General features: G+C 38.1%; 1 protein-coding gene across 7 annotated transcripts in view; it reads left to right on the forward strand.

The window, feature by feature from the left end:
- The window catches only part of GABRB1 (gamma-aminobutyric acid type A receptor subunit beta1), a 115,448-nt gene extending 103,337 nt beyond the window's left edge, over positions 1–12,111 (forward strand). For 2 of the 7 annotated variants that reach the window (XM_051790040.1, XM_051790042.1), the window contains exons 6-9: positions 2,892–3,029; positions 3,137–3,289; positions 4,174–4,424; positions 11,298–12,111. In XM_051790040.1, coding sequence (XP_051646000.1) covers positions 2,892–3,029; positions 3,137–3,289; positions 4,174–4,424; positions 11,298–11,645 — 890 coding nt within the window. In that variant the 3' untranslated portion in view covers positions 11,646–12,111. Of the gene's footprint in view, positions 1–2,891; positions 3,030–3,136; positions 3,290–4,173; positions 6,474–6,593; positions 6,923–11,297 lie in introns of those variants that run through there. The other 5 variants (XR_007904898.1, XR_007904897.1, XR_007904899.1 and 2 more) reach the window with 5 other exon arrangements.
- Positions 12,112–17,945: the final 5,834 nt, after the last annotated feature.

The following is a 17,945-nucleotide window of genomic DNA, read 5'->3' on the forward strand; positions in this document are numbered from 1 at the left end:
ACTGCCCAGGGAGAGTTTACACCTTCTTAGTGTCTAGCAGAGTTATTACAATGACTGCCAAGGAAATAATGAATGTACTGAGGTTCGCTCTACATAAAAGCACAGGAAGATGTTCCTGCTCAATTACTCTTCAAAAAGAGAGCTAACAAATGTGAATGCTCCTGATTGAAAAACATCACTATCCCTTTCTCATAATTTCCTTCAGCTTCAAGGAAGAAATCAGTATATTTAGAAACAGCAGATGCTTATATTAGATCTATTGTTTGATGTATTTAGAAGTCTCTTTGAAGTTTGTAAAGCTTAAAAACATGGCCTGTCATGGCCAAGCAGTGATAGCTTGTCGCCAGCTGGTATCTTCCAGGCAACGTTCTTGCTTTTGCTCAACTGACTTTATAACCTACTAGTTTTACTTTTCATTTAGTAGCCAAAGTCATAGAAACCTTTCCAAGATTAGTGAAAAGCACACTTGTCTACATTACAGAACTCACGTAATTTCTTTGTGTTAAGATCCAGCATTAGCACACAATGTACCAATAACATTGTGCAATCCTTTTGTAGGAGGTTGTGCTTGTTTTCTTTTTGAAATCTGACCTGTGGTATTCCAGGTGTTTATTTGGCACCACTGTGGGTTTTAAAAACTATATCTACAATAATTCACCTTTGAGGAAGGGAATTTTAGCTGCAATGAGGTGCCCAAACTATTCCCTCTTTCATCAAAAAGTCAGAGGAACTGCAGAGGATGGCAGAGGCTGCCTGTAGAGGCTGCATATAAAGTCAGGAGTTGCTGAGGATTGGAGACAGCTCCCTTCTCTGCTCTGGGTCCCAGCACTAAGTGGCACAATGGGAGCAGATTTGAAGGGTAGGGTGTGAAATGGGCCTTAGGTGATGATGGCACAGAACAGAAGAATCAGGGTCATCATTTTCTTCCAAACCCTGAGGTAGAATTCAGGATTCTCACATTTAAATCTTCACCTGTGACTTTACAGCAAGTACCTGTGCAACATCTAAGTAGTGATGTCAATTTTGTTCTTTATTCTGTGCCCTAAAGACAAAGGATGAGTATTACCTCATGTAGAGGATATCTGTGTAGTACCAAGCCTACGCATACCTTTTCAGTATGAGATGACAGGTCCAATTTCCTCTGTTTGGCACCATCTTTTCTGAAAAGGGAAATCATTCAAGAGAATTTTTTTTATAATACAGACTTGCAAGAAAATGAAGTTAACAATTCCTTGCCAATCTTGGTCTTGGCCTTTTAAACAGTTTTAGCAGTCTTCATTCCCTCTTTCAATTATTCTGTATTACACCCTACATTTGGCTCATGTTGGTTCTGTGGTTTGTGTACAAAGCCTTTAAAGCAGCTACTGAAGTCCCACTAGTAAGGAGCTACTTTGACCTTTTGCAGTGAAAAGGAATGGAAACCAGCCATACAGAGCTCTATGTCACAGCCTTGAGATGGTTCATTTAAAAAAAGTTAGCATAAGTAATGAAAAGCACCATTTTAAGCTAACAGCAGTGATCCATATTACATAGATTAGTATGGTTTTTGGAGCAATTCCTATAGCTAGAAACCCATGGTTCTGAACAATTCACAAATAAAATATGTGAACATTTAACCTTGTTCAGCCCATCACTGTGTGTTTGCATCAAAAGATAGCTGTTCAATAACTGCAGGCTTTCCAAGCAGTCTCTGGAGCCTGCCAGCAAGTTCTGAGAGCTCCTCTGATTGTCACCAGGGAAACCATGAACCTGTTCTGTATGTGGCCAGCCATCCAGAGATGAGGTTATTACCAAGCACCATCATAGGGAAAGACATCTCAAGACTAATTTCCCTAGCTAGATATTGTATTACTGGTGTATATGAAAGGATAAGTTCCTACTTTTGTAGAGGCTTCTGATGCTATGGTTAGTTCAGCTGGCAAAACTACTGTCAAGTTTTCTAAAGCTTTGAGTTCAAACACATGTTTTTATTTGATCTCTGTTATATGATTTAAACCTGATTAAATCTAACACCTGAAGGAAAAGTTTAAAAATAGATGAGAAGTTGTTCTCTCCTTTAGTAGATACAGGGAGAAATTAGAAAAATGCAATAAAGTGGAACCTGTTTAAATATTAGTTTGAAAATGTTGTCAATTTGAGATTTTTTTGAAATTCAGTCACTTTTTAGTTCAATCAAACTATTTCTGAAAATGATAACAATAATGTTAACATTCCCAGTGGTAGAATGGCAAATTAATTTTTAATTAAATTAGAAATAATCAACATCACTGCTAAAAGGAAACAGAAGAAAGGTGCTAGTTTTGAAGTAAAAAAGCAACAGTTCTGTGATAACAGAAGATCAAAGTTGGCATGGTCTAATTAAAATATAAAATGCTTCATGAATATCAAAGGGTTACCTTCAGCTCTGACAGACACTGTCGGGTAATATTACAGACACCTTAATTCTTCTAGAATCATCTTTGCCTCCACTGGCTCCCAATTCTATATTTTGTCACAGCCTGCATAGGAAATCAAATGAAAAGCTGGGAACTGAAGCTGGTTTTACTGTCAGGGCTCCTCCAAAAAGAGTTTAAAAGTTTTGTTGATGTTGTATCAGTCTATTGGCAAACTGAGCAACTCAAGTCTGAATGGAAAACTGTTGCATTTTCGCTAGCTAAAAAATCATCTTTAATCTTAAATTCTGTCCTGGTTTTCTGTCTTCTCCCTTTTTACACCTAGATGCTTCCCCAGGGTATGGAGGAGGCTACATGGCTTCTGTATAACAGGAATGTCACACAACAGAAGGCTGAATTTGTGGTTAACAACAGTTCCTTCCACTTGAACCTTAACTATTTAAGCAAAATAGTAAAACAAAAAGAAAAGTCAATAACCAAATTTTGCCTCTGTTTCAGATGGATACACTACTGATGATATTGAATTTTACTGGAATGGAGGAGAGTCGGCAGTAACAGGAGTTAATAACATTGAGCTCCCGCAATTTTCTATCGTTGATTACAAGATGGTATCAAAGAGAGTGGAATTTACAACAGGTAAGCACTGGCTAGTTAAAAAAACCCTCTTCTCTCTTCCCCAACCCAGAAATATCAGTGTCTAACTTTCGTTAGGTATTACTTATTATATGATTTCTTTCTTTCAGGAGCATATCCTCGATTATCACTTAGCTTCCGGCTTAAAAGAAATATTGGATACTTCATTTTGCAAACTTATATGCCTTCCACGCTAATCACAATTCTTTCATGGGTATCTTTTTGGATCAATTATGATGCCTCTGCAGCCAGAGTTGCTCTAGGTAACTTCTCAAAATAACTGAACTGCATAAATACTTGTTGCCTTTGAGTACAGTGGCACCAATTCCATATTGCTGATTGCAGCATCATTAATTGTGATCTTACATATACAGCGTAGGACCTTCATTGTCAGGAAGGCAGGCAGGTGCCACCTTGCCTATATCTGAAGCTCTTGCTCTGCAGTTAAGTTGGGATCCTGACTGATTTCCAGTTGTCATAATGGTCTCTGGATCAGAACAAAAGTGTCTTGCTTCCAAACTGAAGTGCAAAGGTCTAATTCAGGTATTTAAGGATATCTACACCGTGCTGCATGAACAATCCATGTAGATGTTAAAAAGTGTCCTCTCAGGCCAGATGCATGATTGAAATGTATACAGAAGATCCTACTGACATCAGTGGAAATATACTAGCTTCCTTTTCTCCTTTCAATGCTCTGTTTTCAATCAAAAGCTAGATACTTATTCCAGATCTCCAGATCAATGCAAGTCACCCTCTGGGATCAAGCAAGGCTACTGATGTAAATAAAGTGAGAAGCATTTCCTCACATAGAAAAAACATCAATCGACTCTTTGCTATCCAGGTCAGCTAACACCATGTTCCCTAGCCAAGCTTTTGTAAAAATTAAGACAAGTTGTATCAAGACAGCCTGGGCTTTTGAAAGTTATTTCATTCACCTTCCATTGCATGGAAGGCCAAGGAAGGTGCTATCAGAGGACCTGCAAGGATATCTTCCTTTCCAGTCCTGCAAAATGCATTCCCTTGGCTGTTAAGAATCTGATCACATAATTAAGCCATCTATATGGGAATATAATGCTGCCATTATGCCTTTCACACTCAAATCTCCCTCCTTGTCTTGTTAGTCAATGACTTTTTCTTCTTTTTTCAGGAATCACAACTGTGCTGACCATGACCACCATCAGCACCCACCTCAGGGAGACCTTGCCAAAGATTCCCTATGTCAAGGCAATAGATATTTACTTGATGGGATGCTTTGTGTTTGTGTTCCTGGCCTTGCTGGAATATGCCTTTGTAAACTACATATTCTTTGGGAAAGGACCTCAGCATCAAAAAAAGACAGCAGGCAGGGCAGGACGTGCTCCAGGCGAGAAGAGCAGACTGGAAACAAATAGAGTCCAGGTAAAACATTCAAGCTAACTTCTCAATCGTTATTTCTACTGTGACAATGTTGATGTATATGATGATAGAGATAAATGCAGATGAAACACATGCAAAAGCATTTAAAATTGCCTAAAGAAAAATTGTATTTTAAGAGAATACAGCAATGCATGGTCTGTTCCATCTTCAGTTGAAAACAAAGTAAGAAACCACATAAAATGCAAATGAGTATTCAGGATACACATTTCTTTGCAGCAGAGAAGGAATACAAGGGTACAAGGGTACAAGGAAGTTAAATATTTACTACTTCAGCTGTATATTTCTTTGATATAGAAGGTGGTATAGAAGAAATGTTTATAATAAAGTTCCTCTTTACACACAGAAACTTCATCAAAAACAAAAAGCAAAGACAGACTCTGTTGCTTCAGTGAGCCCTGAATGAAGCCCACATGACAGAGTTTCCAGGAACACAAGGAAGCCGCTGCTAGGTTATAACAGCTTTCACATGTCAGGATTTTTCTTTCAGCTAAGTTCAAGCAGACCTCAATACCCTCTCTTAAAAAAATAAGCCAGAAAAGCTCTAGGAAGTAATACTATGGACTTTTTTTTTTTTTACAGGGACAAGTTTAATTTTGCAATACATCACTGAGCACTTGCAAACTGCTATAAACCTATTTCAACTTTTCCCAATTTTTCAGAAATAAACCCTTCAAAGCCTCAGGTGTATTTGGCCCAGTCTGACTCAGAGGAAAATACATATTCTAATGAGCCAAAAATCTTCTTCCTTTCTCTGCTTTTCTTACAATATATTACATCCAAGTATTAACGAGATCTTACCCAGGCTGTCCTATAAACTTCTGTACTGTTGTGGCCTGAGGCAATAACATTTGGTCAAAACTTTATTCGAGCCCTCTGTTCAGCTGGAAGAATGAGACCGACACATAAAACTCTAACAGGTAAGACCGTATCTTGATGGATGGTTGCAATTTCACATACATATCAGGAAGTGTGTTTCAGAAACTCTGTGATACCTTATTAGTTCTAAATTTGTGTGTATGGTGTCCCAGCAGCCACACCACTACAGCTAAGCATCATTAACAAAGCTGTCATGTTCTCAGCCTCAGTGAACTCATGAGCCCATTAAAAGTCCTTACTCGCATTTGCCTCCTGTCTCCTTGTGTAGGAGATGCTTTATTACAATGGGGGCACAATATCAGTTCAGGCAATCATCAGTCTCCAAGGTCCCACAAAGTACTGTCTTCCACAGAGCAGAGAAGATAAGCCACCCTGTTACGGATTGTTTCACGCAGACACTGTCTATGCATTTCTGTGGCAAATAAGGAAGGGAAAAAACCCAACAAAACTCACAAACTGACCAGCCACCTCAACAGCTCCTGAGATAACCCAGCCTAGGTGAGAAACAGCACAGCAAGGATTCAGGATGAAGAGGGAATCAATGCTTCTTCAGAGGTCAGCCTTGTCCCCATGGGCCCCAGTGCACTGAACTGAGTAAAGGACGAGAAAGTGTAAAGGATAAGAGTGCCGGTAAGTTCTTTTTCCTACATATTTGGAGAGTTTGTTTAACTAACAAAAGGCCCTAACTCATAACTAAAAGCTTTTGTCTAAATGTTACATGGCAAAGATTTAACTGAGGCTGGTACTCAGAATGGAACGGAATCAAAAGTTTTCAGAGCACCACATGCATACACCAGCATTTTTCTGACAGAAAAAGAAGGCATACATGCTTTGTACCAGGATTTGTAAGTGCTTACACTTAAGACAGCAATTCCATTTTGAGGCTGAGAGTGCTTTAAGTGAACAGAGTTCTTTCTGCCTGTACAGTGCAGGTTTGTGAACATTCATTTTACTCAGCATGGAAATGCTGATGTCCGACAGTTGTATTTCTGTCCTTGGCAGGAACAATGTTCATGGCTGAAGAAGTGGGACACAGTAAGGTTATGTGAAAACAGCTTTGAGCTCCTCTCCACTGTGTTTTGAGATTTTTCACTGGTGTTATGATGTCTGTACCAGAGCAGGAGAAAGTTTTTTTTTGAGCATAAAAGTACAGTTGTAAGTATATATAGCTGTAGGATAATTTTTTCCCTTCTGCTCATGACCCACGTCACTTATCCATACAGAGACTTCTAACCAATAGATGATATGTAACAGTGCTTCATCTCTTTGTGCCAGGTGAAGATATTAATCATTCCCATCTGACATGCAACTCCCATGAGTAAAAGAGTTAAAATTCCTTCACCAGATAACAAAAGCATTAGATGTGTGAGCAACACTCAACAAACTGACCACGATATTGACAGTATAGAGAAGACCAGATGAACAATGAAACTGAACTGCTGTTTCCTATGTGGCTGTTCCTTTCTCTACAGACTGAAGAAGGTGGAAATAGTGTCTTTCCAGTTTCACAATTTATGCCATTTTAATTTCTAATATGCAAAACATATTAATTTGTAGTAAACAATATTTCTGTTTCTCTGAATAAACCATAAAGACTGTTTATATGTCCTTGCTCATTTGTTGAAGCTAGATGTCATTGAGGAGACCACTGTAATTATGGATAAATAGGACAAAAGCACCCTGCAAGAAAATATTTAGATAGTCCATGCATGCAACTGCTCCTGTTTCCCTAGACAATGATAGTGTGAATGTTACAGAGAAGATTTCTCTTAAATATGAGAAAAAGGTAGAATGCAATCATACTGTTACTGGAAAAGGGGCTGAGCCATCATAAGGTTCATAAATGACAACACAAGGCAAGTGATAGATGGTCCCTCGCTCCCCGAGTCTGCACAGCATCACACCTTCCTTTCAAACCTTCTGTGAACCACAAAGCACCCAGAATAGAAAGCCAAAGGCCAGCCACAGGTTCTGAGGAAACCATGATTCTCCAACAGAGTGGCTACTGGAAGGAGAAAAAAAAAAGGGAATACATAACCACACAACCAGCTCAAACATCAAGTAAATCCCCACCTGAATAAGTATAGCCCTGCTGAGCATAACCTGTTTCTTTGCAGATCAGATTGTGATAACACTACTGCATTTGTTCCAACAAGACAGCTTGTATGAGTAACATGGCCCTGAATCTTTCATCTTAAGAGGAAGATGGGTTTGTATTGAGATAAAACAGAAGTTCTTACCTTTTATCTCCCAACAGTTAAGGTAAAAAAATAGGTAGGTAAAAACTCATTCCAGACAGCGTTTAACATTTGAGACTCATTCTTTTTCAAGGAATGCCAACCTGCTATTCTTCCCCTAGAGCTGACTGACTATTTTTTATGTGGTCAACACAGGACTGTTGTTTTGGGTGGTTTTCTTTTTATTACTTTACTGTTTTACACTAAAAATATAATTTGATGGCCCTCAGCAGAAAACTCATTTTCTAAGTAAACATACAAGCAAAATTATTACTTTTTTTTTTATGATGTTTCCTCAGCACACATCATACACTTTAAAAAATTCATATATATGTACCTGTGCTGATTTAGGCTTTAGGTAGTTCCACTGTAAAGGGAAAATTAAAAATTTATATACTCAATTTAGATACACTCTCAATACAGATATGAATGTTCTTACAAGAAGCATCACCATATACCTGAAGAATACATAAACTTCAATAATTACACCAGATGACTAACACAGCATCAGCTCTAGATCCTTTGACATGTTCCTCACATATTCTTCATTATATGTTCAAAAGACCAAAAAAAATCAGTTCTTTGGCTTTCTACAACTTTAGGCAAGATTTATGCATTGTACAAACCAAAGTGTTCATGCAAACACACATTTAGGCTCAGAACATCTGTTAAGCAAGAAATCTTGTTTTCATCTGAGCCTTAAACAAAATTTAAGGCATCGTAGTTAAAGAGCAACACGGTGGTATTTGAAAGAATAAATGTATCATATCTGAGCAAGGAAAAAGTACTCTAGGCTTGATATGGCTCTTCCTTCCTCCATAAGCAGGGGACTGAGATACTCTACTCCTAAGCAAGCAGCCAGACAGCTACTGGGTCAGAAAACTCAGTGGACAGAGCCTTGTCTCTTCCATGCCAATTTTTTGTCATGCCATCTGATGCAAATATGTCAAAGACTGTACAACTGCAGTACCTACCTACTCTCTGGTTCTCATGCACAGGGCCAAGAGAAAGGCCTCAGTAACCTTGTATTAAGTAAGGGAGAAAAGATTTTAAGACAGAAAATTTACAGCATTTACTGTGCATATATTTGCTGTTAATTCATTCCAAAAATAAAAATAGACAAAATTAATAACAAGACTCTTTTGGGGATCCCTTAACAAGTTGTACAATTTCCAGATTCCTGCAGGAATTTGTAGAATTACTAAGCTTCAGTAACAAAATCTCAGCTGTACAAGTTTAAGAATATTTTGAAGTGAACTTCAAGATATATTGAAAGGGTTTTTAATTATGTGGGAAACTAACTGTTTCCCACAAGCTTCACATTACACAGAGAATTTGACCAGGTACATAAGAAGAGACTTTACACTTCCCTGAGCTAATTTAGTCAAGATCAGTGTAAGGCCTTTTGTTGTGAATTGCTAAGACTTCAATTCAAAGACCGAATTGTTTCATGATATATACAAATCACCTCACCTAAAATGGTTTAAATGAAACTTATTCTAAAAATAACAGGTTCATTCAGAACACTTAGAGTAGGAATTCATGCGCTGCTTGCCTCATAATAAACTGTCAGGGTATATTAGTTTAAGAAAGATCCCTGTGAATCACTTCAGATTGTAGGCTGTTAAGAGATGTCTTGTCAAAAGAAAAGTCATAATAACTGCTTAATGATGCTTGCATTACTGTTACTACTATTATAAGACTAAAGTCAATTAGCTTACACATTAGCTTATGTAATCAAAGACAGTTCAAAGAGTTATTTCATAAAACTGGGACAAAAAGGTTGACTATCAAAACTTCTGAGTATTAAAAAAAAATATCTCTTTCTACACAGAGACAACTCTGAGATCATTATTTTTTCCACTGAAAAAAAAATGTCAGATCTTTGGAGTAATGAATAGTCCCATGGTTATGGCAGTCCTCTGGAAAGCAGGAAACCCTAGTTTAAATCTTCCTTCTGCTTAAATTTGAAGGCTTGACCTAAAAAGTATAAACTGGGTAGTCTATATCTCAAGTAAATACTTGAAAATAGCATGCTCATTTGTGACAAGCTGGCCTCTCTAACCCAGAATATACGAGTTTTTTCCCACCAAAGCAGTGGTGGGAACTGGGGTGTTCCCACTGAATGCTCTTTTCAGCACAAACAGAATCAGTTGCTAAACCAGAGAAGTGCATTTTCTGTCTGTGCTGACTTATACTCCATTTAGAAGACGTTTTTACCCCACAGATCTCTTGTGTGGCTTTTGTACAAATAGCCCTTTCACTGCTTTGTTTTCAGTTAGCAGGTGCTTAATCTGGTAACTACATGAAGATTTCTCCTGGCGATGGGAAGGAACATCTTCCACACTGCCAGGTGGAACCAAGGCTTTCTCTGGCTCTCAGCTATCCTCTGTGGCAACCCCAGAGACTGGGTTTCCCTGTGTGTTTTTCTTGGAGATTTTTCTTGAACATACTTCAAATCTGCTGTAGATTATTATATCACTTCCTAGCTCTGCTATGTCTTACTAAAAATGTAAAGATCAGAGTGCAAACAAAGCATTACATATCACTGGTGCTTCACAACACCAGATGTTGTCTATAATTACTATTTTATTCCTTGATATAAAGGCATCCACAGACATGGTCTAGACTGTAATATATTTGGGATAGGTCAAACAGCACAGCTTACAGAAACCAATTTAGTATTCAAGCCTCGAGGTGAAGTCTTTGAAGTTTCATTTAAGAGGCCTGTGTTCTGATGTGTATTTCCCTCATACAAGCTACAGTGGATGTTTAAATACCTGTGAATTTGAAACATCTAGGAAGTCTTTATGAAGAAGTCAGAAGTCTTCATCCTGGGAACAACAAAAATTTTCAAAAGAGGTTTTACTACAAACAGGTACAAAACTAAAGACTTGTGAAAAGGTAAACACTTTGTAGCAATGCTGCCATTCATGGTTAATTATATTCATACATAAGAAAGACAATAACACAAAAATATTTTATATATATTTATATATATATAAAATATTGGACCAGATGTACATAGTGGTTCTAGTTTCCAGTTCATTGCATAGGTACCTAAAACAGTGCCCTGACTAAATAACAGTACAAATAAAGTAAGTGACAAATATATTTGAAACAACTGCTTCTGATACTAACACATACAAATGCAAATGAATGTAGGGTTTCATTGAGTAAAATGGATTATGACAAGGCACAGGAACAAGTTAATGATATGCTATGATTTCCAAAATCAATTTTCATCATGAACATTTTAAATAACTGTACCTTCGTGCTCTTCCTATCATAAACCCATTGTTACAAAACTCTTTGAAATTAACCTTCAGCACTAAATCTGTATAAAATTGTTTAAACAGTAACATTTTCTTTTCACCTTGTGTATATGAAACCTTCAAGTGTCCAGTCACCAGACATTACAAATCAGAATTTCATAAAGACTGTGATCCAAGTTAAAAATAAAATTAAAAAAGTCTTATTTCACAGAGGATGAGATAACTAACCGAATTACAAGGTCCCAGACCAAGAAACCAGGTCAGGATGGAAGGTACTTAGATGTTTATTAGCTAATTTCACACCAGTCAGGAAAGTGTATTCAGTATCTTTTCACTTTTGTGAATGATGTACCAGACATGAACTGTCACTGCAGGAGTGTTTCAGTAGCAGAGCCAGAAGGTCCATCTGGGATACACCTTGGGCTGGCTGAGCAACTTGTCTAATCCACATTCCTTCCTTGACACAGGTTGATCCCCATGGAAACATGCTCCTTAGACCACTTGAAACACGAAATGACGTCAGCAGCTCAGATGCGTTCATGAGCCTCCGTGACCCTCGAGCCACCACGTACACGTACGACAGTGCCAACCTGCAGTACAGAAGAGCCACTTCCAGCAGAGACCTCTACAACAGGAGTGCTCTGGATAGGCACAGGCTTCATAAAAAAGGACACTTACGAAGAAGGGCATCCCAGATCAAAGTCAAAATCCCTGATTTGACTGATGTTAACTTGATAGACAAGTGGTCCAGAATGGTCTTTCCCATAACGTTTATTCTTTTCAATGTTATTTACTGGCTGTATTATGTCCACTAATTTATGCAATAATGTTACCACAGACTGACTTAATTAGACTTGTTGCTTTTCCTTCTCAATTTTAACTCTGAAGAACTTCAGTAGCTATAATGTTACATGTTCAATGTAAGATACCCAGCCATGGAACACTTCTAGATTTAAGTTTTCAAAAAAAAACCCCAAACCAACCCAAATTCAGCCTTATAGCATTCAGATCAGAATACTACAGATCTGTTCTTAAAAAGCATCTTCAGCAAAAGGGCTATACCTTGATTTTTACAAAGTTTATGCATCACAAAAGACCTTTCTCTAGCCACTTCAATTTTTTTTTTAAGTGGAATAAAAATTAGTCCCACTGTATTTCTTATCACATATTGGCAGCCCACAGCAGCATGATTCCAAACAACACAGTAAAACAATTCAAAGTAGTATCTATGTCACTATCTTTCAGCATTTAGAGTGTACAGAAATTTGAAGAAAACACAGTTTGGAGGATTATAATTGTTACACCACACATCATTTCAAATAGTTATACTGGGAAGGATTTCCATAGTGTGTGTGAGAAGTATCACTCAAGGAAAAGTCAAATCACATTTTCAGAGAAGCTGGGATCTTGAAAAGAAATAAAGGGTAGCAGAGAGAAATTCCACTGAATTTCCAAGCAAGGAATCAGCTGATTTGATCTAACTGGACACAAAGTAATAATGCTGAAATTTATGAGAACAATTGTGCCATATGCAATTTTGTATTAAAAAGTAGAAAACAAGCACATGCTCATTCCTGGAAGCAATACTGAGACATACCCCAGGCCAAGACTTTTCTTGACTCCCAGGTCTCCTGTGGTTGGTAATTGCAACATTCTCCCAAAAGTTACACACAAAATCACACAGAGTATTCCGAGTTGGAAGGGGCCCATGAGGATCATTGAGTAAAACTCTTAAGTGAATGGCCCCTATGGGGATCGAACCCACAACCTTGGTGTTATTAGCACCATGCTCTAAGAGGAAATCAAACCCAAAACTAAGTTGGCAGATGTCTAGGAACAGATCTGAGGAAATTTCTGCATATAGTTTCCTACAGATTTCCTTACTCCACTGAGGACCAGGAGATGTGTCTGAGTCTTATGGCACACCAGTGATGTTGGGTGCACTCCTTTTGAGGAGCTGCCTCTCCGCACTTGGCTGCTTTTTGCCTAACACAGCCAATTCCTGCCAAGGAGCCACAGGTAAAGTTCTAGCAAGGTCCATGCAATTGAGAAGCAATAGGTCAGTCATCTTCTCTATGGCTAATTGTTTCCTAACAGTGTTTACACTGCTGTCTAACATAGCAATTTATTGAAACTATTATCAGTTAATTTTTTTTTTAATTAAAAATGTTTCATACTTTTAGGAGAGTCAAGATACCCAAGCCAACAGAGTCTATGTAGGTACCAAAGTGATTGTTACCCATGGAAGCTTGTACAGAAAGAAACATTGGTACAGATACAAATGAGTGATGTGGAAAGCTTCTTCAGCAGCTCCTCATTGCCTGGCAGTAAGGTCAGCTGACTACCTTATTGTCAACTGATATGACAATTTCTTTAATCAGAATATAATAACAAATGAAACCTTCCTACATGCTAACGTTTGTCACATTGTACAATACCTGGACCTTCTCATCCTTCCCTTTGTTTGTGCAGCAGGCTTCTGCAGAAAGAGTCTGGAATAACAGAATAAACAAACAAGAAAAGGAATAGGTTTAATTTACAAGAAATATAGGGCTGCAAACCAGGCATTTGACATTGCTAATCTAGGGGGGTCTTTAAGACTATCAATTTTTCTGTGGGCTCCAAAGTCCCAACCTCATCCCGAGTTCAATGGAGCACAGTGGTGGTCTCCTCAGATGTCTTCTCTCCTCTCATACAACCTTTAACCTCCAGTCTACTAAAAAGTTGCACAATTTTATCAGATTAATCAGTCACTGGGTACAGCTTGAGGTGATTCAGGACAAATATTAATTCAGTCAAATGGTTCTTCTGAGTAGGCTACAACTTGTACACCTATCCCCACCCTGAAACAACTCCAAATATTTTTTAAACAAGAATTCCACATGGGACAATTTGATTAATTTTTTAGTCAAATTTAAGCAGTGTTTAGATAAGAATATTTGAGTGGCAACTAACTATATTATTTTGGTATTGTAAAATAAATAATACAGAGAACATATGGAAATAAGAAAAGTGAACTTTCCATAACTGAAAAAATGGCCCCAGGAGGGAGACAGCAGTAGGGCCATACGTACTGTCCATTCCAAACAAACAGTTTTGAATTCAGTGAACTGGCACCAGACTTTGCAAACGGAATAAGTTCACAAACCAGTGAATTTGCCCACTTTGTGGTTATATACAAAACTAAATTCTAGAAAGTAATACATTCTGCAGACTTGTAGTGTAATAGACTCTATGAATAACAACTGCCAGTGACCTATATTTTTACATTACCTGATTTCCTAAAAATAATCACAGATAGACCATAGGATAGTAATTTAACCTGGCTGTTCAAGTGCTGCAGAGACATTAGAACCTCTCCTTTCAGTTGCAGTGAATATTCAGGAAGAACTAACACCCAATATGACATTGAAACAAGACAAGACTTTGGGTTAAAAAAAAAAGGATCCTTTATCTTTGATTACAAGAGCAAGGATCAGCTTTAATGGTCTTCAGCATTTTTTCTTGTAGGCTTTTAACATCTACATACACGTCTACTTCACACAACAGATGACAGGCACATGGATTAAAAGCAGTTACATTTTACAACTCCAAGGGGATAAAAAAAGTATGGAGCAGAGTAAAAGCCATTAACAAAATGAGCAGTGCAAATACAAAACTCCTTAAGAACAGCATGTTCCAAAATAGGAAGGTCCACCCTTATGCACCAGGAGACCTTTAACATATGCCACTGATACAAATCCCAGCCCTGCAGCCCATTTTGAGTTGCACCCACTAAGGCCTGTCTGCACGGAGAGCAGGAAGCCATGATCTTGAGCCAGGAAACCCCTGCCAGCTCTTGGTGCAAAGTTTGGCAGCAGAGATTAGTGACTCCACCACATACAGAGGCAAGAGCCACTAACTGTAGGTACAACAACTTCTAGAAAAAAAAGCAGAAGAAAACACTTCTCACTTGAGAGCAATAGCTTGGCAGCAAGGAGAATGCAGTAGTTGTTAGAGGCATAGGATGGAAAATGAGTCTGTTTATGGGTTACCCAGGTACATTGCCATCTGGAGCTAGAAATTAGTGAGTACAAAAGAAACAATCTCTTCCCATCAATAGGCTGGAGTAATTCGGCTGGATTTGCACAATAAAGGTGAATAAGCTGTAATGCTAAGCTCCCTCACAGTTGTCCTTCAGTAGTTAATTTCCTTGCCCCTAGGAACCAGCCTTCAAGATCAGCATAAGTAGGTCCTATTGCTAATTATGTTTCAGCTAAATCCCATTACAGTTTGTGCAGCTCTCATTCAATTTGAACTGGAAGTCCTTTTTGGTTCAGTTTCCCAAGGACTTGAGCTGTATTGTCCCTGAGTGTGTATATTTGTGTGCCCACCTGGGAGTGTCTCAATAATATACGAATCCATTCGTAATTTCAACCGAAAGATAACAGAACAGTAAGGACCTATGAGATACGACATTCCTACAAGTTTCAACAAAGCAGCTAGCTTAGAGCAGAGGACAAGGCTCACGTTAACCCACCACTCACATGTGCAAAGTTTTGTTTTTGGTGTAAATTACATACTTAGGAGGTCTGTACACAGTACCTGCAAAACCACAGAGATTTCTTAAACATGCTCATGATGGTTGGTTAGGATTTTTTTGGCCATATGACTGCAGGACCCAGAAGTGAGCTGCTCTGCAGGGTAAGCATTGGGAGAATATGAACCCGTGTCCCTGAAAACAGGACGAAGGGGAAGCATCTCCTGGGAACAATCTTTACAAGTTAGTGTGGTGTAATGTGCAAGCACCAAAGCTACTCCATGCACTGCAGTCAATTAGAAAGACCTTAGGCCTGAAAGAACATAGGAAAATACAGATATGGGCAAAGTGAGCAGATAAGTAAAGACAAAATTAAAAATTATTTAATCTAATGGGGTCTCTTTAAACTCCTGCACCTTTGGCCTAAGCCTTCTTATGCCTTCAGAAGATTTTCCCAATTCCCCCTTAGTCACAGCCTTAGTCTTTGTGAATGACACTCCTCACACCACAAGCTCTCCTCAGCTTTTGTTACTTTATTTAGCTCTGGTCCCAGCATCTAGTTCTCTCCAGGGGCTGTGACGTGCATGGCCATGCTCCACACTTTATGAAAACTTCTGTGTGGAAATGTGATGCCAACTTCTTTACCTGTCCTCCTATTCTTCAGGAGGGAAGGGAGCATGGCTGGGCACACTTGACAGAGGCGCTCCTGGCCACGAGCTTGTCTTAGATGCGTACATTTGTCCTGTTTGCTACCTGCTTGGGTCTACCTGCGTTCCTTGAAGTGTATGTTGAAGCTGACACCCGTATAACGGGGTTTGTGAAATCTCTAGCTTTTTGCATCAATGTGGCCTGGTACAGTCTCCACAAATGCCTTATCTGTCACAACTGGAGACCTTGCTTGTTCCAGAAGTAACTAATTCTCTGAGCAAAGACAGAAAAAAAAACATTTTCTGATAGATGGTACAAAGTACAGAGCAGCAAACTCTCTTCTCCATTCTCTTTAGTCCTGTTCCTGGTCACCTACTGGAGGTCATTTTGTGCCTTATGAGTACAGTTCATTTCTCTTTAGTGATGTAAGGTCAGGATGCAATTCCACACATTCAAATGCAATTCCACGATCATCATGTTTTAGCTGCTAGTTCTCAACTGCTCGTCAACTGGTGCTCCTCTCCCTCTCTAGCCAGTCATACAGTGTTGTTATGTCCCCTATTAGAAACATAACTTTTATCATTATATTAAAAAATACTGAGATTTTCAATAAAGTCTAACACCTACAAAAAAAGCATATAATTGCATATTTAGTCTTGTCACATCGTAACAGAAACTTGTCTTCTTTTTAAAGCAAAAAATCATTGAAAAATTATTTTTCAGTCTTTTCTGTTCAGTGCTGCAGTAAAGGACAGGACAAATATAGGACAATACTAATGACTAAATAACGACCCCATACCCTTAATTGTAAAGCCATCATTACATAACTTGCTATAGAATTTAAAATGAAACTATGTAAACTTTACCACTAAGAAAAAGTCAGAAATATTTAAAGTACCATCTACATTTTTAAAAATTGCTTTCTATCAGTGAGCAATGTGGCAGATTTTGCAATACAAGTTTCGCTAGTTGAACGTGAAAATGGAAGTTATTATTTGTGGCCTTTTATTATTGAGAAAACACAACTATTTTGATGAACTTACTGCATTTTTGAAAAGTTGATCTCTGAAAACTAAGAGGTAGCAACACAAAATTCTCTTCAGCAACATACTACAGAATAAGTTTTAAATAACCACCTTAATATTCTTCAAAGTACAGACTTTCTAAGTATCCGCTACATCTATAAATTGTGTCAGTGGATCAGCACACAAATAAGTGTCTTCTATCCAAACGACATCCCAAACTTGATAGTGTACACTTGTATGAAATAAATGGCTGTTTATTGGTTCTGCTACTGTAAATAAAAGTAGTTTTCAGTCCTTCCATCCTAAATGATAAAAACAGCATGGCAACAATAAAAATCAGTTACCAAAAAATAAAGCCTCTTTTCTCTACAAAAGCCTTTTAGCAACATACGCCTATCATAGGAAAGCTAAAGCAGAGTTACAGCTTCAGTATGCATCATACAATCCATGAAGCATTTAAACACATAAGGCCATATTCTCCTGTGAAGCAACTAGATCTAGAAGAAAGGAAAAAGTGGAGTCAATACAAATACGCCTATAAAAAAAGAAATAGACATGACAAATTTATTCCTTACACTCACAATTAAAAAATAGCATGCTCCTGAACAGGCTACTGGACAACCTGCAGTAACTCTTTTCAGATTTCTAGAAAAGCTAAGCAATTATCAATTCCAATCTGATTTTTTAGCTTGAATTTCGTACCACTTATACAAAGTCTTTTTCTGTTATCTGATCCATTATCAAATTTGTTGTGTATGGAAATTCAAGACTATGATCAAGCTGTATCTGTTAGAGATTGCAGTCCCTTCACTGTAAGATGCATTTTTCAGTCTCTCATCTTTACAATTCTTTATCCACTTCTCCACATTTCTGATCTTTCTTCAGTTGCTGGGACTGAACATGTACACCTGACTAAATGTACC

Source organism: Manacus candei, unplaced genomic scaffold (genome assembly GCF_025592945.1).
Source record: "Manacus candei isolate 608988 ecotype Guabito, Panama unplaced genomic scaffold, ASM2559294v1 h1tg000028l, whole genome shotgun sequence".
NCBI lineage: Eukaryota > Metazoa > Chordata > Aves > Passeriformes > Pipridae > Manacus > Manacus candei.